Source organism: Anguilla anguilla, chromosome 3 (assembly GCF_013347855.1).
Source record: "Anguilla anguilla isolate fAngAng1 chromosome 3, fAngAng1.pri, whole genome shotgun sequence".
NCBI lineage: Eukaryota > Metazoa > Chordata > Actinopteri > Anguilliformes > Anguillidae > Anguilla > Anguilla anguilla.
In genome coordinates, this window is record NC_049203.1 from 26,889,520 (window position 1) to 26,913,105 (window position 23,586).

At 42.2% G+C, this 23,586-nt stretch overlaps 2 protein-coding genes across 6 annotated transcripts in view; one reads left to right on the forward strand and one right to left on the reverse strand.

The window, feature by feature from the left end:
• Window positions 1–111: 111 nt before the first annotated feature.
• Window positions 112–6,765, forward strand: nipa2 (NIPA magnesium transporter 2). Of its 4 annotated transcripts, none has more exons than XM_035408327.1 (6): window positions 112–253; window positions 1,698–1,933; window positions 2,800–2,856; window positions 3,009–3,099; window positions 3,704–3,864; window positions 5,781–6,765. In XM_035408327.1, the coding sequence occupies exons 2-6, from the start codon at window positions 1,795–1,797 to the stop codon at window positions 6,419–6,421; spliced, it is 1,089 nt and encodes a 362-aa protein (XP_035264218.1). In that variant the 5' UTR covers window positions 112–253; window positions 1,698–1,794; the 3' UTR covers window positions 6,422–6,765. The 4 variants fall into 4 exon arrangements, with proteins under 4 accessions (XP_035264218.1, XP_035264221.1, XP_035264220.1 ...); XM_035408330.1 differs by lacking the exon at window positions 112–253 and adding an exon at window positions 275–585; XM_035408329.1 differs by lacking the exon at window positions 112–253 and adding an exon at window positions 599–987.
• Window positions 6,766–6,882: 117 nt separating this feature from the next.
• Window positions 6,883–23,586, reverse strand: part of cyfip1 (cytoplasmic FMR1 interacting protein 1) — a 69,824-nt gene continuing 53,120 nt past the window's right edge. The window contains exons 25-31 of one of the 2 annotated variants that reach the window (XM_035408325.1): window positions 21,216–21,306; window positions 18,090–18,220; window positions 12,773–12,845; window positions 12,405–12,499; window positions 11,414–11,652; window positions 9,704–9,851; window positions 6,883–7,631 (exon numbers count right to left, since the gene is read on the reverse strand). In XM_035408325.1, coding sequence (XP_035264216.1) covers window positions 7,467–7,631; window positions 9,704–9,851; window positions 11,414–11,652; window positions 12,405–12,499; window positions 12,773–12,845; window positions 18,090–18,220; window positions 21,216–21,306 — 942 coding nt within the window. In that variant the 3' untranslated portion in view covers window positions 6,883–7,466. Of the gene's footprint in view, window positions 7,632–9,703; window positions 9,852–9,924; window positions 9,974–11,413; window positions 11,653–12,404; window positions 12,500–12,772; window positions 12,846–18,089; window positions 18,221–21,215; window positions 21,307–23,586 lie in introns of those variants that run through there. The other variant, XM_035408326.1, reaches the window with a different exon arrangement.

Below are 23,586 nucleotides of genomic sequence, written 5' to 3' on the forward strand. Positions count from 1 at the left end.
TACTTTTTGGATGTGTCCTCCCTCTCGCAACAGTTCTGTGGCCTAACCCACTCTACTTCCTCACTGAAGAGACGCAGTGAGGGAATATGTGCACCAATGAACTGTGATGTGCACGCCCACTCGCGTCTGACGCAGCCTCTGGCTTTGGAAGCGCAAGCTTGTCGAGGCTAGCTGAGATGGGGAGGAAGGAGGGTTTCTGAGATAACGCCTACCGCTGTCTGCCACCGATCAATTTACCCCACGAATCACAGAGGTAGAAAACTTATATGAGATATATTTCTTATTTGTGTGTCGTTGGGGTTTTTGTTGTTGTACCTAGTCACCTATTTGAATAGCGTGGACAGAAGGCTATCACTAGCATTTTAATTGTGACAAATCCAGGATACCAAGGAACATTATTAGCTAGATTGCTAATGTTAGCTTGCTAACTAACTAGCGCCAGCTAGCTACAGACGTTTAAGAGACCGATTCAGTTGGTTGCAGAAGTTGCTTTGATAGCCATGTAGCGAGCAAGCTAATTCCGGGTTGTGTGGGTTGAACGCTTCAATGGGCACAGCTCACGAGCTAGTGTTCACATTACAGCAGGTGAAACCGTAACGTTAATGTTATGGGTCGATGTGACAGACGATGGCTAGGTTGACGATGCCTTAGCTGAGCTAACTGCAGTGTCAAAAGCTAGCGTTACCTTCCTCTGATGGACATAAGGGTATAATGGATATAATGAACACTAGCCATCATGATTGCGGAAATGCAAAAAGTGTTGGCAATACTACTTGGTAGTAAAGTTTAACGTTGGCCAGCGAAAAAAACTGTACTGATACTTGTGGTTAAATGTAGAAAGGTAATGTTAGCTGGACGCTCATTCATAGTCATTATCGCCAGAGGTGCGCCAGTTTTAGCCAGCTTGCTAGCTAACGTCGCACGAACACATTTTCAATTGTTCTTCGGGTGAGGTTGGTGGCCACTTATCTAGCGGACATTACAAAGGTACTTAGGTTGTTTTGGTTTGATTTTTTAAAAGGGCAGCTTGTTAGATCGCTATGTAACATATTTGTACGGATACAAGCACTTGTTCTGTTTTGGCAATGGTGGCGGAAACACGAGTATGGAATATTGACTGTTAAGTCACTGTGGTCATAGACGAAAATTTCATGAAGTTTTCTTTCAGGATTACGTCGTTTTAAGATGTAGCTAGGCTATCTACTAAACATGCTTGTTTCCCTTAAGTTGGCACGCTTTCGGGCAGTCGTATTTTGTAGACCAATGGTTTGAGGTCGATGACAGGTAAGGTAGCCGACTAGTAACAGTAGTTACTTCCTGAAATGTTCACAGTGCAGGGAATCGAGTTTCAGAGGGCAACACAGGACCGTAGCACGAGCAAACCGATCAAGGCCACTACAATAGAGTGCACGGTTGAAGGATAGTTGAGTGATTGTCATTTTTTTTTAGTCAAGCAAGTCAGGATACGGAACTCCACCGTGGAATAGGTTTATAGAAGCGGCAACAACACGTAATACTTCTTCGCGAGAAGGCACGATTAATAATGCATGAAAGATCCCTGCTAGTTTGCATTCATTTGGGCTTGCCAACAGTAGGTGTCTGTTTTCTCCAACTTCAGTTTAACCCACACGCACAGCAGACTGACCAGTTGGCCGCCGATAACTTGTTTTTGTGCATGTTTCATCCGTTTCTCTCAGGTACAGCTGTTGGCCAGGCCTGCCTTCTGATCGGCAGCTCGCCTGTGTGTGGGGGGTCGTCGATGTAACTGATCGTAATCGTATATCCAGCGCCACGATGGGTCAGGACAGGGGGAAGTATGACTTCTACATTGGGCTGGGGTTGGCCATCAGCTCCAGCGCGTTCATCGGGGGCAGCTTCATTCTAAAGAAGAAGGGTCTATTGCGCCTGGCCAGGAAGGGCTCCATGCGGGCTGGTACGGTCACTTTTACAGACACACCGAAGCACGTGATAGCAGCACCGGCAAACCTGACTGATTTACGCCTCATTTATACACTGTGGCTATGTGTAGAGAGATTATGCAATTTTAAAATGTCAACATTTCCGTACCCATCCCGCTGATGTGTTGAACTGGACCATTTTGCTATGGTGAAACGGGTTTCTTTTGCGGTCGTTGCTATTATAGCAGAACAATAACGTTATGCTTTCGCATTCTTGGAAGTTGAAAGAAGCTCGTTAGTAATTTTTTCCTCGTGCGAAATCCTGCCACAGCTTGCCTGTCAGCATTGCCCCGTACTTTAGCAGTCATTTGGTCACAAAAAACACTGCATTACTGCGCGCTTACCAACGACCGTTTTTACAGCCTACAGCAATCATTAACAGATATTCACTGGACTTTTGCTTCATTACGGCTACCGTCACGAATGACGGAGGCGGAGTGTTTTTTTTTACTTATCTACCCCCTCCCACCCAACACACACACAAGGGTTGTTTGTTCGGAGGTTCAATATCATATGTTATTTTACTTTAGGTATGGGTTATGTAGCTCACACTACATTGTACCAGTTAATAAATAATGGCCTTCTATTGTAGTCCATGCCCAGCATGTTGAACTCTGCCTGCTGTTGCGCAATAGAAGCCTTACCACAGGGCCTATAGTGACATATATTAGTACTTACCACCGTTCTGCTGATAAGTGCCTTTGTTGAAATATAAAAATCCATGCCAATATTTCAGCACGTAAGCTGTGCAACGTGCACTGCTGTTGCTTTGGATAAAAGCTAATCACTATCCCAAAACGTATCCAGTAATTAATCTGAATTTTTTTCTTCTTCCTCATAGGTCAAGGTGGTCATGCCTACCTGAAAGAGTGGCTTTGGTGGGCTGGTTTATTATCAAGTAAGTGCAGATTTAAATTAAATTTTTAAATATGATTTTGACTAGCATTTCATTGACAAAATGGCACATATTTGCCAGCTACATTGAAAGCTGTGAATTGTCCTGAGCGAGTTTGTCAGGGAGGCTAAGGCAGGTGATCTGTGTTTTTGTAGTGGGAGCCGGCGAAGCGGCAAATTTCGCTGCTTACGCCTTCGCCCCAGCCACCCTCGTCACCCCTTTAGGAGCCCTGAGCGTCCTTGTGAGGTGAGTACCTCTTAATCCATGCGGACTGCTGCTTTGCCATAAAATGGGCAGCTTTCATTAGCCTCAGAAATGTCAAGTGAAGTTTTCGCACTCGACTTGCAGACCAACGCGCATTGGCGTGGCCACAGCCTGTGTGTAGAATATTTGGATTTTATGCAACAGCCAGCCGTGGTCATGCTGATGCATGCAATGTAAATGCTATGTAAATGTATACGTTTACATATTTTAGCATTTGGTTAAGGCCACTGCTGTGGACAAGAAGGTCTGCTAAATGCCCACACGAAAGTGCAGCGAGTTAAGTCATACATGTTGCATGGCCATTTTTGTAACTGCTTACATTTACAAGGTTTGGGGTCAATTCCATTTGAATTCAGTCAGTACCGGAAATTCAATTCATGAACTGAAAAATGCCCATTGTTCTACAGAGATTTTGCTCTAACTCTTGAGTTTCACTTGAATTCATTTCCTGAACTGGCTCAACTAAACTGGCTAACCCCACCCCTGGCCACTTATGTTCTATTGTGGATGATTTTGAGGGAAATGTGGTCATGTGGAAAATGAAGCGCACAAGGTTGCGTTGAGTTCACTCCGATTCCTGTTTCAGCTCAGTTTTATCCTCGCACTTCCTGTCTGAGCGGTTGAACCTGCACGGGAAGCTGGGATGCCTCCTCAGCATTCTGGGCTCCACCACCATGGTGATCCACGCCCCCAAGGAGGAGGAGATCAACAGCCTGGACGACATGGCCAAGAAACTTGTGGATCCAGGTACGCCCACGCTGTGCCTCTGACATCATGCGTTAAAGGGAAGCCTGCCTGTTTAGACTTGTAGGGCTTAATATGTTGTGAATGCCCTCAAATATTGCAATACGTTGTAAAAACCACACAACAGATTTCAGTTATATAGAAATATAGAATAGAAATTTTTATTATTAATATTGTTATTAATAGTGAAAATATCAATACAATGCCACAGAATTTGTGTGTGAGGACACACGGGATATCTGTGAACAGGATGAATTTATTACACATCTTGGTGTATCAGCACGTATTATCATTAGGGATTATGCATTTAAAGGAAGTATTATCACCGGGGTAAGATCATATATACGACATGGATCAATAATAACGTTACGTCAATTATAACGTTACGTCAGTTTAATTAATGGGGATAACATACACGTTTCAGTCTCACCAAAAATGATAGTTTGACCCATATGGTCAAGTGACTTTAAATGGCTGCTGCTAAAGAGCGGAGCTCTTTACAACAGACAACTTTTCCGTCTCTGTTGGCATCGACGAGCATTTGCCACACAGACACCATCTCTAGTCCTATGCCCTCCTCTCGTCTCCTCTGGCCTCCGATCGTCATCGTTTTGATTTATTTGATGAGGGTTGTCCTCGGTGCTTTCCTACCGAGTAATGTCCCACTCTGGCTCGAATTGAAAAGGCCGAAAAGAAGACATTTTCAATGGACAAGAGCAAAGGACAGAGAGCTGTGCAACCATTTGACGTCACTACCCAGAGTGCACTGCGACGGTAGTAACAATGGCAACCTACGAGTTGAGGGATTAATTTTTTTTTTAAATAACTAAAATCTTTCATGTGGTTTTTATAACTTATTAGTATAATTTAAGGCATTTAAACCATATTAAGGCCTACAAGTCTTAACAGGCGGGGTTACTTTCAAGAATCTGTGTGTGGATAATGGGTGATTCACAGTCAGTGTGTACGCTTCCAGTGCAGGGAGCTGATGCAGGCTCAGTGTGCATAGGGAAATGATGCATTCCGATTTTGTAGTCATAACCAAATGGCAGGTGCTGTACTATACCTGGCAGTAATCAGAATTTTTCCAAAGGCAAACCTCTTTCTTAAAATAAACTGGGGGGAAAACCGGATGGAGTTGTTTTTGACTATAGCAAGCTAGAGATGGAAAAAAAAATGACCAGGGGGTTGTTGACGAAGGATAGCCGATCCAATTCTCAAAACATACTTACAAAATAGTGGATGCCAAGGATCAAACACATTTAAAATTGTTCAACCATCCATCTCTATGCCCATGCAAAGTAAAAAATAAAATAAAAATTTTAAAAATGATACACTAACTAATGTTAGCTAAGTTTAGGGCTGGCCCAAAACTGTTAAACAGTCCTCTATGCGAGTTTACTTTACTTTTTATTTGAGCTGATTTAGCAGGGAAATGGCTATAATCTACTTTTCCCCACCTTATGCACATGTTGCCATACATGTTTTATTTTTTCAGGAACAAAAGAATGGTGTGGAAAAATACAATAAAATGTTTCATTTTAAAATGCTTGTAGTTTTTCCCTCCATAGTGTCGAACAATAAATTGGCCTATAATAATCGTAAAACCGTGATATGTCCTCAGACTGTATTCGTACCGTCTAAATCTCATACCAACACATGATTCCTCACTTAACCCCAGGGAAGAGACTTTTACACCATTAGATTTATGTAGTGAGCCAAAGGAAATGTGATCCTGATGTCAGTTCCTACTGTAAAATGTTTCTGTTCCCTACACATTGCTTTGAACACTGATGGCTGCTCATTTCACACATCTGCCCTTTGTAACCCACCCCACCCACCTGCCCTTTGTAACCAGGTAGTCGATACTCACAAGGTGAACTATCGCTTGACCTCTTCTCTTGGTTCATCTTCCTCAGGATTTGTGGTGTTCGCAACCTTTGTCGTCATCGTGGCCCTCATCTTGATCTTCATTGTGGGACCTCGGCACGGACAGACCAACATCCTGGTCTACATCACCATCTGCTCCGTTATCGGGGCTCTGTCGGTGTCCTGCGTCAAAGGACTGGGCATCGTCATAAAGGAGGTGATCGCGGGGAAGCCGACCATCAGGAAGCCCCTGGCCTGGCTCCTCCTCGTCAGCCTGATCGCTTGCGTCAGCACCCAGATCAACTACCTGAACAAGGCCCTGGACATCTTCAACACCTCCCTGGTGACGCCCATATACTACGTCTTCTTCACCACGTCGGTGCTCAGCTGTTCCGCCATCCTCTTCAAGGAGTGGGAGCACATGGGCCCGGACGACATCATCGGCACCTTAGCCGGCTTCGTCACCATCATCGTAGGCATCTTCCTGCTGCATGCCTTCAAGGACGTCAGCATTAACCTGGCGAGCTTGGCCGTGTCCATACGGAAAGAGGAGAGGGGGCCGCCTGTGGCCAACGGCCTGGCACCGCACGCCTCCTACGAGCTGTTGGACAGCAACACCACGGTGGACATGGAGGTGGGCCCGCCCTTCGAGAGCGTCTCCAGGAGAAACGGCACTACGGCAGCCTTGTAGGGTCAAAATGGGCCAAGTTGCTGGGCACAGGCCCAATGGAAGATGGTGTATTTGTGTGAAAACAGACTAAACTTGAGACGTTCAAGTAAAAGAAAGCCTCGGACGGACCAATGGATTGAACATTTCTGTTTGCCTTATCTGTCCCTTTTTTGGAATTTAACATGACTACATGATTAGGTTCCATCTCACCCATGTAGCACTGTAAATATTATTCCCAATGTTTTTAAAAATGATTTTCATATTCTTTCTGTACAGAGATCTGTATTTACATGCACAGAGTTCATTTCTATAAATTAAACTGGTCAGTTCCCTTAACTTTATAATAAATCCAATCCTTATGGAAACAAATGTCCAATGGACAGTTTTCACACTTTTCAGGACCATAGAGGGTCCTATTCTCAATGATACTTGAAGACATTTTTGATTTCTTGTTTTTTATATATAAACCAAGATACATTACATAGAGATGATGATTTATTTAGTTCAAATGAGATTACAATTGAAGTCAGAGGCAATAAATGGTTAACATGAGTAAAAACTTGGTTACATTCCCGATTTCAGCTTGATTTAAGGTAATGCCTAGAAAAAGTGTATGAAAATTCAAAACTATAAAGAAAACTTTATACTGGCAATCCCACTTATTTGATACATTGTGCACAACCAGTACTTCACCACTAAAGAACCCTTTAAATACCCATGTACTAAAAACCTGCATTAATTTAGCACTCCCCTACTAAATCTTTTAGATATTTTTAAAGTATAAAACATAAGTGTGGTATTAATAAAAATATTTAAATGATAACTATTCACTTCCATAATAAGGCACGTGTTAAATGAGATCATTTCTCTGGGACAGCAGAGGTTTACATTGCTGATAATGACAATCAGTGATGGAACAGTGACTAAAACAGGGACAGCCTTAAAGGCAGACAGGCCAGGTTATGGACTCTAGGTGTATTGGATGTTAGTCGGACAGAGATTGGTGGATAGCAACAATGGAATTTCAATCGCTGACTAGGGATTGGCAGGTGGCAGTAATAAAACTTCAGTTGCTGGCCAGGGATTGGTGGATTGGTGGTTGGAAGCAACGCACATGCTCCACTGGCATGTTCTCTCCATCCCCCGATTTCAGGTACTTGCTGAGTATGGCAAAGATCTCGTCGTTCAGTACCTGGAACTTGCGAATGCGGTCCACCATCTTCTTCAGAGGCTGTGGATTGGAGAACATTGAAGTCAGTGGACAAATCATGTGACACAGCAGTTATAATAATGTAGAACCACAGGTGCAGATCACCCTCCTCACCACTCTTACCAGCAATACGATCATTGGCTACAACAGACTTAGCTTTTGTAAAGCAGAACAAATAGCTAAATTCTGGACAAATAGGGTACCTCACAAGGTTCAATGCAGGTAAAAAATAACCAAAATTCAGTAGAAGATTAACAAAGTGGTAAATGAGGATTTTTTTCACTTAACAGAATTTCAATTCAATTTATGAATTGACAGGATTGTATAGATCTTTCACCTCATCTCTCACTTCAGCCACTGCTGTTATGACAAACTACTTGCCAGTTACCCCAATGCACCAAAATTCATATATCTGTTCAGAAAGGGAAAGGAAGTTTTTTTGGTCAGGCTGAGAAGTCATGTTGGCAATCTGGCTAGCGACACCAAGGTTACAATCATTTATTCATGGTGACGAACCTTAATGATATTGGTAACCTAAGAGTCACAATCTAAGGTTTCATGATTAATGAAAGACTGGAACTTTTATCCTACCATCCAAGAAGAGTATAACCACTGACAGGTTTTAGGCTCTGGTCACCCTTGACTGAGATGATGTCAGGCATGGTTTACCAAAGTAGATTGATAAGACAGTATGACGCAGAATCTAGATCCAGTTACATAGATTAATGGGATTAACTAAACTAAAAGGTAATGCACACAAAAAATGCCAGACACAAAAACCAATGTGGGCAAAATGAAACAAGTCCACACACCCTAAACACCACTACCTATATGAAATTATTACTCACCGCAAACAACATAATCACAACCACACATACAAAGTCCTGACAAAGACCCAGCGTTAGTCAAAGCTTTTATCGTGTTGACTGTGGTGAGCAATACATCAACGATTTAGGGAGCAGCATTTGCAGCATTCATTCCACTGCTTATCTGTTGTACATTTTCACTAAGCTTAAAATAATGTGGTTCTCTCTCCTGAAAGATACCATTGCCATTTGAATAAGTTTGTTGTATGCCTAAAAGTATTTGATATTCAGTTTTAAGACAACACGCCCAATATCACGCCGCACTAGGTACAATAATTCTTCAGTCACGTACAGCTGAATGTAATTTAGAATGACATGCCTCAAGTAGGCTCTCAGCTCTATTCAAAGACCGTTCTGAGAGAAGACCCCAGTGGGATGTAGCCAACTAATGGAAATCCTCCTGTTAAGTCAATGCTGAGTGGTTTTCACAGGAAGGCATTACCATGGAGATACCACAGAACTTGTTTTACAAGTTCTCACACAGCTACGAAGCGAGAGATTGAGCTAGAATTTATTACTTTTATTTTTTTTTTTTATGGGAAAAAAATCTAATGGTATGCCAAACCTTCTGGAATGAAGATTCACTGTGAAATGCTTCAAGGGACATACCACACATGAAAACAGCCTCTTTGGCAGGCTGTTGCTTAAAAAAGGAATGTGTTTTCATTTTATTTATTTTATTTTATTTAAGCTGTTGCTGATCCTTCCCACTGAGTACCAACAGACACAAACAAATTGAATTTTATTTTCTGGAATCTCTCAGAACAGGATGTACGTTTGTGCTCAGCAGGGAGTTCATCCATAAGTCACATTATACGAGTGCACTACAAATCAAAGTCTGCATGTTGGTGTGTTTGCCCTTCAAGACCAAGTTGTTTTGCCCAGTTAAATTACACAAGGGCGCGTCATTCCACAGTCCTGAGAGGCAGTAGTGTCTTCAGGTTTTTGTGGTTTCCTTTCAGTCAGCCTTCAATTAAGGCCTTGAGAACAAGGTATGTGGATTCTCTAGCCAACCAGTGACATAAGTGAAGCACTGGTGCTGGAACACAGTGAAAAACAGGAGACACTGCGGCCCTCCAGGACTGGATTGGATTGGACTGGGCGTGTGTGCTATACACCTTAGCAAACACACAGACACATTACAGCAGTACATCTCATAATACTGCACGGAAATAAACTTTACTGAGGGGGTGGGGTGGTTGTTATTCATATGTGCTGGTCACTCACCACACTCTTGATGACCTCGTCTTTGCCATCATGTTTCTGGACCTTCAGCAGGTGGTAGCTAAAGTCCAGGATGTCAAACCGTCTCTGTTGGCCAAGGAGGGCGATGATCATGCAGCCAGCCCAATGGAGCCCATCCCCAAAACACTGTCTGAGAACCAGAGAACCACAGACGAGATTATAACCAGTACAGCCCGTCCCCAAAACACTGTCTGAGAACCAGAGAACCACAGACGAGATTATAACCAGTACAGCCCGTCCCCAAAACACTGTCTGAGAACCAGAGAACCACAGACGAGATTATAACCAGTACAGCCCGTCTCCAAAACACTGTATGAGAACCAGAGAACCACAGGCTAGTCTTGTTCCACTTTGACAAGTGAATTTGAATTTAGTTCATCTGAATTTGTATTTCATAATTTGAATTTGTATGTAGGTTTTTAAAACCAAATGCTGTGATTTGAATCTGAATTTCAAGACTTTAACTAGCTACAATAACATTGTTATTATACACGATAAAGTGCTTTACAGACAGTAGTCTAAAAGTAGAGTTTGACAGATTGTTGTGGCTCTGAGCAGAAAACCTCTAGACCTCAGGAACAGCCAATGAGAAGCAAGTGACGCACTGCAGCAATTGATGATATCTGCGAGCAACTGCTTTTCCTAACTGCCCGGTTGTTCACAAACTGAGAGCTTTCGGAGATCCGAAAGCCATTGGAGTCTGAATCTTCTGGAGAGTTTAATTAGAATTTCTTTTAACATTTTTGAGACTTGAAAGGTTGAACACTGCATGCAGATTTCTTTTTACTGAAGTACTAGAAAAACAGAATTTCAAGGGGATCCATACAAGATCAAGTTTTTGAAATTCTGATTCAAACACAGAATTCAGCTTTAGAACCTCACATAGAAGTTCAAATTATGGAATACATATTCAATGCAATCAAATTCAAAAATACAAATTTGTATAAAATATAAATATTATTAATAATTAATTCATATTCAGTTGTCTGGTGGCAGAAGATTTACATCACAGGTCTAATTAAGCAATCAGGAAGCAGGAAATTGGCATGAAATACAGAAATAGATATGACCCTCCAGTCACGAAGTACACCGCTCCTAAAGCCTGATTTATGCTTCGTCATACAACCCTTTCAACAAGTGTCGTGTAACAAATGAAAGTGTCACACAAGGTTTTGCATTTCAAATTTGGAAATGGACTGTGGAGAGGGTTCTGTTGTCCATGGTAACGAGACACCAAACTGCTGAAGTTAACATCCACGAAAACATTTTGGCGCCCGGGGAAATTACTGAGAAATAGAAGAGGAATAAATTTAATATCTACTTTCATTTAAGAAAATGATGCAAACAGAAAAAAGAAGGCGGACTTTCGCGCAGATAAACCGAAAATAATGACCTATCCATGGCAATGAATTCTGGCATTCCATTTGGCTGTCCAATCAACATTGTGCAACAAAGTATGAAGTTCTGCGACAACAAAATCGGTGCGCGACACTGGAAAAAAGTGTTGTGCGACACTATTTTCCTTTGAAAATATGTAATTGCTGTCATGCGACACTTGTCGAAAGGGTCGTGCTACAAAGCATATATCAGGCTAATGTCCATGCTCATGGAGCTCCTCCCAGATCAGGCCTCCTACTCTCAGATGCTTTATGATCACTAGCGCTGGTGCACAGGAACAGGTCAGTCACTCACTCCACGGTGAACTCATGGGCGCCGACGGGGATGCAGTAGACAAACTGCATGGCGCTCCACAGCCGGTGGAACTCCACGCACTCGTCGACATGCATCACTCCGTTGCCCGGCAACGGCCCCCGCCAGGTGGGGTCGTCGAGGAAACCACGCACGCGGGTCAGGATGACCTCGAACATGGACAGGCCGCAGCACAGCCGCTCTTTGGTCAGCAGGTCCCCCTCTCTGGCGATGGCGATTTGCTGTGGTGGAAAGCGGAGAGAAACAGGAAGGAAGCTTGTGAGCAGGTTCAGCAGAGCAACTCCATTACTCTTCAAGTGTAGTGAAGTCTGCATGGACATGGGGTTTCTTAATTCCTCTGCAGAAAAATAAGTTTTTATTTTAAGTGGTTTTTAACTCGATTGCAAAGTGGGGAAACACACACACACACACAATCTTCCATCACACAAACACACATTTCCTCATCATAACCATATACATACACCTCCCCATCACACACAAGTGAATAAACACAGACACACGCACTCCTTTCTCAAACATACTCTCTCACACACATCAACCTCCAAGCTTCACCTCAGCACATTCTAGTCAATCAATAACCAATCAAGTCACTCCGACTACTTGCATGACATCTAGCCTATTCAAAAAATAAACTGGTTGTGGTCGATGCAAGAAACCGCAGGAATAAAGCTTTTCAGCAGTATATTTCTACAAAAGAACAGCAGGATATCCTTGGGGAGAAAATGAGCTTGTGTTCACTCACATTACAGGAATGTGTAACGTTTCAGTCCCTAAAAGCATTCACATTTAAAAACAATGTATATAGTCAAAAAATGTGAAGGCCCACTGGAATTATAATGCATATATAATTAGTCAAACATAAATCAACAAAAAGCAAAAATATTTTATTTGGGTTCCTGTAATGGTTGTTAAAAATGCTACAGTATAATAACTGAAAAGGAGCGACTGTACAGCTGTGGGGGTCCTGCAGTACCTGAGGGGTTCCCAGGCGCTCAATCAGGGGCACCAGGTGCAAGGCGGTGTACTTGGTCTCTAAACGCTTCATCTTAGCATCCAGCCGCTCCCCCTCTGCAAGGAGAGTGAGAAGAGAGAGGGAGACTCTGTCATTGTTTACCCCTCTCCCATACAGAGTCACTAGGTACCAGCACAGTCACTTTTTCCAACTTGCCCACTAAATGTATCTCCCTTTACATACTATATTTTTCTTTATTTGTACAGTAATTGTATTGAATCAATTTGTCTCAATTTTTTTAATGTCATGCCAATTCAGTTGCTCGGTCACTGTGTGTGCTTCACCAGCAAAGAGAGGAAGAGCCACTCACAGACACATGACATGCCTACCTTTAACATGGACCCGGGGTAGAATGTTCTGGAAAGGAGCAGCATGCAGCAGGTCACACACCTCTTCCTGGGACTGTGGAACAAAGCCAGAGAGAGGATAAATGGTGTGTACTGACCAATGAGGCAAACCACCATACACCAAACAAGAGGTGAATCTGTATTTTGTGTTTTATTTTTTTATTTTTTTACTGTCTGGGCTACTAATGTTGTTTGGCTCTGAAGGAGTGGCTTTGTAGACAAACTCACAGACGCACGTTATGTATATTTTAAACTTGGGGGGGTGAAGGGACTTGTATGGTCCATCTGTCTTGCATATGGACAATGACCTTATGAGAAGGTCTGATATGTGTGAGGGGGAATAAATCCATATTGAAAACACAGGAAGAAAAACGATTAGTACAATCCAATATACTTGGGCTTTCAATCAGAAGAGATTACATCACACTTCTCCTTTCCTCAAAAACTGCCTCCATAACATAATCAATGATGCAGTCAAAACAGATGACATTGTAAACAGAAGCTAAACATACACTATATGACCAGAAGTATAGAAATGGTTTTGTCGAGATTGGTGTGGAAGAACTTGGCTGGCCTATGCAGAGCCCTGATCTGAACCCCATCCAACACCTTTGGGATCAACTGGAAAGGCAACTGCAAGCCAAGCCTAATCGCCCAAGCAGTGCCCTACCTCACTAATGGTCTTCTGGCTGAATGGAAGAAAATCCCTACAACAATGCTTTAACTTCTAGTATAAAGTCTTCCCAGAGGAATGGAGGTTGTTATAGCAGCAAAGGGTGGACCAACACCATGTCCATAATTTTGGATGAGATATTGGATAACAGGGGTCCACATACTTTTGGCCATGTAATGTACCTAGATTACTTGTGTGAAAAGAACATGCCGATTCCTGCAGGACACAGATGGCTATGGGTAAAGACAATGCTACATAGTCTAGCTTTGGGAGCAACAACATATTGCATATTTCTTTAATTTGAACAAAAGTAACAGCTTGAATAATTGATTTCCTTCTGTGAAGCCACCTTTTTGTTAGATAAAATCAGAATACATTTGGAAAAAACGTTAAAGGACTTTCAGTTGTGTTCTGGCTTGCTGACAGCAGATGGCACTAATATTCTACAAAGTTAAATGTCAAAAGTTTTTCTTCATTGCAAGTCTTGAAAAATGCATTAGAATACAACTATAAATATTAAAATGAACAACAAAAAATACAAATACTATGAAAATAAGCCAATTTATCCAGGCGTATGGTAAAAGCAACAAAAGTAATATTTTTCCAAGCACATGATGGTCATTTGAAGACCCAAATTTGACTTCTAGTCCTTTGAAACTAGAAGTGAATATCCATTATAGAACAGACACACCATTTCAAACTTCTAGCTCTCCCATTCAGAAATGACATACTTCACACCAAGAAAAGAAATTGTATTATTTTCCTGTTTTGAATTTGAAAAAAGTATAGGCCTACATCTTTGTTTTATGGCTTAATGAAGACTTCAAATGTTAGAAAAAGTCATTGCACCAGGACATGTATCTTATTTTTTCCACCAGTAGTGACCTTGGCTGGACTAAACTGTTTTCAAATTCTCTTTAAATCAGCACTGTCATGGTGGCTTTGACTGTAACAACCTTTCAAGCTACGTGAAACACATAGCAGTTTGTGGCAACTCTTCTTTATGTGCAAGCTTTGTGCTTCCTTTTGTTCTCTTTTTAGACAACTAGAAATCCCCACCCCTTCGCCACAGCTCGACTATATTCAGAAATTTGGGGGGGGGGGGGGTACTGAAGATGAATAAAGACCTGATGGAGGCGGAAGAAGGAGCACGCCGACTTCAGTCTCAGACAGAAGAACGACTGATTCAGGCAGACAGCACCAGCTGTTCACATTCATACAAAGGCAATCCAAGCACTTTGAATATGAAGGTGGCAGTGACGGGTACACTGTAGAATGTAGCAAGTCTTCTGCTCTAGAAAGGCTATTTCAGGAGAGAATAAAGGATTGGTAATATCCACGCGACCTTTACACCACCCCTCTCACCTCAAGAGCGCTCATTTCCAAACCAGCTGTTTCTCAATATGCCTTTGCAATCAAATGGATTAAACACATATTATGCTTTTGGACATCTTTGGTTTTGGTTTTTCTTGCAGCCATTCAGTTACAAACCAAACGTATTGTATTTAAACATGGGTTTCCCCTCCCAAAAGTGAATGTATTAGTGTGCGTGTAAAAAGGGAAAAAAGGTTGAGGAATTCAGTGTTTCCATTGATTGAGGCCTTTTTTCATAAATGTCACCAACAAATTTGCATTTGTGATGCACTTCGACCTCATCCTGATTAGTAACATTTAGGTCTCTGGAAAGCCAGGCCCAAATGTCAAATCATGTGTGTGAATGTGCGTGTGCGTGCAAAGACACCAAGTCTGTCATCAAGACATGAAACAAGCCAGAGGCCAAATCACTTTCTAGAGACCCAAATGTCAAATCTTACTGATCACGATGAAAGTGCATCACACATACAAATTTATTGGTGACATTCATGAAAAAAGGCCTAATTCGACAGAAACATTGAACTTTCCAATCTTTCTCCCCCTTCACAAAATGCAGATAATTAAGAGAGCCATTAGAAACAAGCTGCGCGTCGCTAATGCACTCTGTCTCAAAGCTGCCAGTAAAACTGCCTCATGACTCAGCCACACAGACACAATCACACAATCAGAGCTAAAAGGTCAGACTTAAGGCATGATTGTATCAGGACGCAGCTCCTCAATGTAACAATGACATCTGCACTGTCACCAGCGCACTTACATTTACGCCATTCAGCAGATGCCCATACCCTGATAAAGTTTACACTACAAAGATTACATTATAACTCGCATTCCATTTATTTCAATCCATTTACACAGCTGGATGTTTTTACTGAGGCAATCAGAGTTAAGTACCCTGGCTCAAGGAATAATGGCAGCACCCCAGTTGGGAATAAAACCCACATTTGAGTTACAAACCAATTCATTAGCTATTAAAGTACAGCGCCACCCCAGAAAAACAAAGGTAGCACACTAAGCTACAGGTCTTAGTACTTGTAACAGTGTATTAACCCAGTGATACTGTGGCTCCAGTGTGAGCACTGTACCAACTAACGTGTCGCTTCCTCGGCTAAATCCCATGATGTTACATGACAAGGGTATCAGGGATATAACAAAAATTCTATTTTTATTTTGTCAGTTCAGCAAGTGAACTGAAGTTCTTTTTTTTAATACCCATAATGTTCTCTGGGTTTTTTCAATTAACAATGTCATTTAATTACACTGATGTATTGTACGAATTTTTCATTATGTTTCCTTGCTGCCATAAAACACTAAATCAAGACTCACTGTGGTGCTATAGGAAGCAGCGCAAGCATCAAATGCTTCGGAGGAGCGGACATACTTGCCTCCGCTCTCCTGACTCAATAGCACAGGTTACAGCAATGAATGCTCATATACAAACGACTGGGCATTCCAAATAAGGGAGAACAAAGGGGTGAAAAGCATTTAAAAAATGAAAAAAAAAAGCATGTAACGCTGGTTCTTCATGCACAATATCACCAGGAGTGTGACTGTAAAAAATGTAAAGGCAGACGATTCCTCTGGGGGAGTGCGTAAAGAGAAGGACGGAAAGCTGAAACGGGAGTTCATTAAACAGTCTGAGCTGTATCCTGACGCAATCTACGTGCTGCCACGTTTCTATGGCAACATTCTATTTGGCCAGGCGGAACAGGTGGCTAAAAACAAACACTTTGTCCTTGTACGTACAGGTGGGCTAAGGTGAAAAACAGAAGAGTATTTAAAACTACAGGGGTACATTTCCTAAGGAAAACGCAGTGCGCGAATCGTACGCAGTTGTCAGGTGATTAAATTTGACGCGCAACTTCCAAAGGGACTGTCAGATAACCTTACCATACTGAGTTTCGTAGAGATCGGCCACATCCCCTTGGATTTATAAGCCATTATGTCATACGCCATGCCCATGCCCACAAGGACCGATTTCCCCCAAACTTGATCTTTTCACGAATATCTAATATGTGCACCTACTTTTGTTTCATTCGGCCATTCGCCTCCTATTGATTGATTTTGAAATCCCTTTAATTGCAGTGTGAGGAACCTTTAACGTTTACATAGCACAAACCTTTACAGAGTTGTAACCAATGTTGTCATAGGGCATGCCCTTTTTCAAGCTCAATGATCAATGGCCATGTTGTTTATCCTTCAGGCCAGTTAATCTGGGTCCAATAAAGCTGGGCAGCACGTTTGGTGCAGATCAGCCCACAAATAAAAGACCCATCAGAGAAAAGCAAACAGCGAAAAATCCATCAGACAGACCTCAGTGGTTTCATTTGTAGAGCTGATTCAAGAGATTATGTGAACCCAGCTTCATGGAAATCTTACTGTGTGTCTTTTAAAGGTGCAGAATTTGGATCTTTAATGCTAGTGCCACCTCATGGCCAAGTAAAGTTATATTGGACTTACTTGACCATATTGCCAAAGCTCAGGTCGCTATCATTTACCATCTCATTGAAATTGCCATCTGACATTTCTGTGTGATGTTTCCTGACTCCATCTGCCGGGTCTTTGTGGTTTTCTCCCCCTGTTCTTGTACGTTGGCAGGAGGAGTCAGGGGAATCGTTAGCGCAATTGAGACCCACCTAGGCCCTGTGCATCCTGGTGCATAAAAGCGGGAGTGTCAGCTGGGCTCTCGCTCTCCCTCCCTCCCTCCCTCCCAGCCGGCATGAGGTTTAGTTTGTTTTCTTTTACATTTGTGTTGTTATGCACCTCACAACACTTTTGCTCTATACATTTCACGGCACCCTATCACTTAAATGACTGGTTTCCTGACGAACTTTTCTTTATTTCTTATTGAATTCTTTTGAAATTTGAATCCTTCATTTCCAGTGACTCCATTCTTGTTGCAACTCCTGAGTTGTAATATCTGCCATTCATTCTCTATGAAATTTTTTATGAACGTTATATATTTCAGAAGCTATTCAGAATTTCATAAAGTGGCATACAAAAGACACCAGTGTCTGACTGATGAGAGTTGGATTGGTGCGGCCAGCTTGAAAGCTGCCCAAGGAGAGTGGTCAAATTTGGGAAGAAAATATAATGCACTTATGTATAAAAAGTTGCCTGCCCGATAATGATAGCGTGTTGCTACATCAGCATATGCCACAGGTCCCAAGCACAGCGGGGACCAGCACACACAGCGGGTCCCGAGGACCCATTTTTGGGAACCCGTGGTATAGGAGGCACGGCTGTGGTACGTACCAGGCTCTGCTCACTTAGCAGGCAGAAAAGTATGGCATTTCCCACCTCCCGCAGGTTTTGGAAACACACAGTCTTCAGCTCGGCGTACTCCACGATGTCCTTCAGCTGGTGGTGGAAGAACTCCAGGATTCCTGCGGGGGCAGCAGAGGGGACCGTGAGGGAGGAGCCAAACGTGCTACAGGTCAACACCCAGACATGTAACCACCTCCACCAGACTCTCTGTATCATGTGACCATTTACATTCAGCGATCACGCTATGCTTGGTGTAAATAACCACATATATGCATAGGAGTGGCTGTATACACCCACTGTGACATGACTGCTGGATATATCAAGTCACACCTTGCAGGGGGTTTAAGCCAGGGCCATTAAACAGGTGGCCCAGAGGCCAAACACGACCCTTCATAGACATACCCTGGGCCCTTTGATCATTAGGAAACACAATTTAGAATTAAGTATCAAAAGGCATTAAAACAATAGCATTAAAACAATGTCCAGGTCTGAATCTATGTCCAGTGTCTGCATTATGCCCACTGGTGACATGATACTCCACAACAGTTATGAATATTTTATACACCTACTTTTATGCACATAGGTAGATTACATCTTATTCTTTCGTTGTTTTTTAAAAAAAATAGCACACAAAAAATGTTTGGCCCATATGCACCATTTTTATTTTGAACGTTTGACCAAGAATGACAAATGAATGAAGAATTCTGGTGTAGATGCTAGCAAATTGCAGAACTGTCTAGACTCCCTGCATTGTGTGACTGAATTTATTCAGTGACCACGTTACAGACTAAATTACAATGATTAGAGTTAAAGTGTTAATCGTTCTGTGAATAATCGTGCAGACCAAGGCTTTTTTTGGTTCACCGAGACCTTTTGATGTGCTGGGAGCGTACAGTATAAACGAACCCCTTTGTATTTTCTTTTCTGTGCGCAGTTGCAATCGCGGAACAACCACTAATCATTTCTGCTAATTGTGCTTTGAAGACTGCGCCCATTTTATTTCTCCTATCATGTTAGGGAACACGCAATTCCAGGCGGGGAGGTCAGACGGGCGTCTGGGGTCGAGACGCCACACATCAGCTGAGTCAACTGACTCCAGCTCAGGGTCTTTGGGCGAGAGATAAGGGCCCCAGGGACAAGGGTTCGTTGGCAGCTTTAGTATTCCCCAAGAAAGCACACGCGCATTTGTGGTCTATGCAAGAACGTCTCGTAAGAACACATCTTGTACCCTACACAACATCTGTGCACACCTGTTCACCGGTTGTTTAGCCTGTATACAACTCAACTGAATTTCTCAACATAATTCAGTTGTACTATAGAGACCATAGACTTTAAATTTCTGAAATCGAAACATGAGATTGATGAATTGCTGCTGAAAATCTACCAACTACACCTTATAATCCGCTAAAAAAGCCAGAACATTCACTCTCATGAAGTCAGAAGCCGTATGTGACATGGTCCTGGTCCTCCATGCGTGAGTCCCTTGTCTGAAGCATGCCAGACCTTAGGCATGTGAGCGAGTCCCGAGTTGTGAACACACACAGGTATGCGCAAACACACACAAGCTCATCAGAGCAGGACTCAATTCCATTTCTATTCAGCAAATTTCAGGAAATTAGTTTAAATGCAATTAGTTGATTGCAACAAAAAAAAGTTCCCAAAGCAAATAGTATTTTTTTTTATTGGCATTCAAAATGTTGAAATTCTGAACAAATGCGATAGTGAGCCAGGGCTTGCGCTGGTAACCAGGTACTTGTAATGTGAAATGCTTCCACCCTGTGGATACGGTGGCTTGCTGCTATAATGAAGACATTTAAGGACTCACAAGAGTGTGAGCGCTGCTATAATATGCCCTTTTATAATTGGCCAATTTATATATCAAAGGGCACTTCAAGCCTAATGGCAAATGACCCCAAGACAACAGTAAATTAATTACACTTGTTTATTCTTAAATTACTCTTCACACACAGGTTCTCTGCTGACCTCAGTCTGATAATTATTTGAAACACCTTTAAAGTGCCCCTCCAGATGCCTTTTAAAAAATAGTCCTAATAACCTAGAAAAAAAAAAGGTTATTAGGAATACTGTAATTTGCATATCTTTGCACAGTGGACCATGATAAGTTCAACATTTATGTGACATCCAAAATTTGGCTTATACATTTCCAACTTAGATCTGAGGGACGTACAGAGAAGCCCTCCATCTACAGTGAAATAACGTGGAAAAAGTCGCTCTGCACAAAAGTCAATCTGTATAGTGAAAGTCATGCTTCCAATAGGAGTTAACCATATTTTTGAGTGAAGGGGGTCTTTAGCACTTTAGATGCAAAAATTACAGAAAATATCTAGACATGTCTAGCTGCGCCAATATTCTGATTGTACCTTTTGGCTACCAAAATGTATTGTTGGAGAATTCTCAAGGATCTATGTCATATTTTACTTCAACTCTTCACAATAAACTTTTACGTGAAACTCTTGAGAGTAAAGTTTTACCCTAAAGAGCGGTAAAATATTTAGAATACGTATTCAACCCAGATCAGCTGCTGTGCGATGTAGCAGTTTGCACAGATAATGTCAGGATCTGGGTATACTCAAGTGAGCTGTGTGAGCTAGTGCTAGCCAGTTCTCCTTGCTTTTTTCCCAGCAACTTCCAGTCTTCAGCGGTGCTCGTTCACACCTTCTCAAGACCACACTTTTGAACCTTCCAATCCCCCTGGTCCTGACTGGGACAGCAAGGGTAAAATGGCATGGTCATGGTCAAAGTGGGTGACCATGACCGTGCTGCCAGATCACGTGTATCTTGCTAAGGAAACATGAATGTTAGCATTCATCTCTCAATAACTTGAACACAAAGGAGGTGTTTTAGGCAAGGGATTTATATGGATGTTGACACCTATGAGGCCCAACAGGCAACAAGCACATGGGCCCACAGTCTGAGTCTTTGGCCTGAGGCTTCAGGCTCAAACTCGCCTGAGCTTACGGCTTAACCTGAGGTGTGCCCCACAGCAGACAGCCCAAACCCGTTTATCACACAGTGGACACAGAGCTTTAGCGCCGCACGACTCTTAAGGCTGTCCTACCACCACCCACTGGTGCCACACCCGAAGACCCTTACCTGGGGAGCCATACTCATGACGGGGCAGGCGGCAGATCTTGGGCATCACCTCCATCAGGGTCTTGACGTACTGCATGATGGTGCCCTGAAGCTGAGCGGGACAGAAGAGGCAAGCTTCAGTCAAGAGTACACACATACCGCATAAGGAGAGGTATGGTCAAGCCAGGGGAGATTGACACCAGACTGAAGAGAGGTATGGTTTCATAAAAGGATGTATGACACATGTGGCCTGTATACAGGCCATCTGTAAAGCCGTCAGGCTCCCAGACCCTTCAGTATCCTTATGTAACTATCCACAGTACCCTTCAGTAACTATCCACAGTACCCTTCAGTATCCTTCAGTAACTATCTACAGTACCCTTCAGTATCTTTCTGTAACTATCTACAGTACCCTTCAGTATCCTTCTGTAACTATCTACAGTACCCTTCAGTATCCTTCTGTAACTATCCACAGTACCCTTCAGTATCCTTCAGTAACTATCCACAGTACCCTTCGGTATCCTTCAGTAACTATCCACAGTACCCTTCAGTAACTATCTACAGTACCCTTCAGTATCCTTCTGTAACTATCTACAGTACCCTTTAGTATCCTTCAGTAACTATCCACAGTACCATTCAGTATCCTTCAGTAACTATCCACAGTACCCTTCGGTATCCTTCAGTAACTATCCACAGTACCCTTTAGTATCCTTCAGTAACTATCCACAGTACCATTCAGTATCCTTCAGTAACTATCCACAGTACCCTTTAGTATCCTTCAGTAACTATCCACAGTACCCTTCAGTATCCTTCAGTAACTATCCACAGTACCCTTCGGTATCCTTCAGTAACTATCCACAGTACCCTTTAGTATCCTTCAGTAACTATCCACAGTACCATTCAGTATCCTTCTGTAACTATCTATAGTACCCTTCAGTATCCTTCAGTAACTATCCACAGTACCCTTCAGTATCCTTCTGTAACTATCTACAGTACCCTTCAGTATCCTTCAGTAACTATCTACAGTACCCTTCAGTATCCTTCTGTAACTATCTATAGTACCCTTCAGTATCCTTCTGTAACTATCTACAGTACCCTTCAGTATCCTTCAGTAACTATCCACAGTACCCTTCAGTATCCTTCTGTAACTATCTACAGTACCCTTCAGTATCCTTCTGTAACTATCTATAGTACCCTTCAGTATCCTTCTGTAACTATCTACAGTACCCTTCAGTATCCTTCTGTAACTATCCACAGTACCCTTCAGTATCCTTCTGTAACTATCCACAGTACCCTTCAGTATCCTTCAGTAACTATCTACAGTACCCTTCAGTATCCTTCTGTAACTATTTACTGTACGCTTCGGTATCCTTCTGTAATTATCAAAAGTACCCTTCTGAAAGCATACTTCTGTAATTATCTGCTGTACAAAAAAAGTGCCACTGTGAAATGAGGCATGGTTCAGAGTAGACATACCACAGTGAGTAAGCAATACTTCAGTCAGGAATGCAAATATATCGAAGGGCTGGTGGGTGGCACATTCTGTAAAGGCACTTTTCTCATGGACAGATGGGGCCCATGGTCTACTATCAAATCCAGACTATGGGGTAGTCTTATTTGTAGTATACAGAAAAAAAAATACACTTCAAGTACCACCAAACCAGCTTGCATAGTGACATTATTTTTTTAGAAGGTCTACATATAAACATCATTTCTATAGGTCTTACACAAAATACATTTAGAAAACACAAATATGTGCTATTTTGCAAATGCTTCTTACCTTGAGCACATTAAATAACATACTAAAAATAAGACTAAATGTAAATAATATCATTAATATCATTATTAATAATAATACTAATAAAAATAATAATAATAATAATAATAATGAGGTAAAATACACATCTACAACCTCTGGAGGCATAATTTCACTGTGCAAGCTGCTCTGGAGTTATGTATGTGGAGTGTATTTTTATTAATTAATGTTTTTCATTTTTTTTCTCAGTGCAGCAACAGACCTTATGCCAGCCACAGTAAAGCCGGCAACCATCAGGAATTTCTGTAAGTCTCTATAATATACTTTGTTGCTGTATGGCCCAATAGAACACCGTCAGACATGTATTTCACCATTTGGCCTCTCTCACCCATAGGAAGCTTCAAAGCACTCGGCCAGCATAGCCTGGAGATCAGAACGAACTGGAGGGGGGTTAGCGATCTGAGGTGTGAATGTGTGTGTCTGCGCGCGTGTGTGTGTGTTACAGGGGGGTGTCCATGCCCCTTTCCTCTCCTCTTTTTCAGTAGATAAATTATGCAGCTTTCTTTTGGTTAAGTTAGTTTGGGCAACTTGGAAAGAAGAACTTTTGTAACAGTTAGTTGGAAGTGGGCGTCTGAG

Excerpts from the sequence above, each read along its gene's own strand:
- nipa2 (XM_035408327.1), top strand. The coding sequence starts at position 1,795 with ATGGGTCAGGACAGGGGGAAGTATGACTTCTACATTGGGCTGGGGTTG. Across the intron at positions 1,934-2,799 it reads GAAGGGCTCCATGCGGGCTG|GTCAAGGTGGTCATGCCTAC; the intron begins GTACGGTCACTT and ends TCTTCCTCATAG. Across the intron at positions 3,865-5,780 it reads CAAGAAACTTGTGGATCCAG|GATTTGTGGTGTTCGCAACC; the intron begins GTACGCCCACGC and ends CATCTTCCTCAG.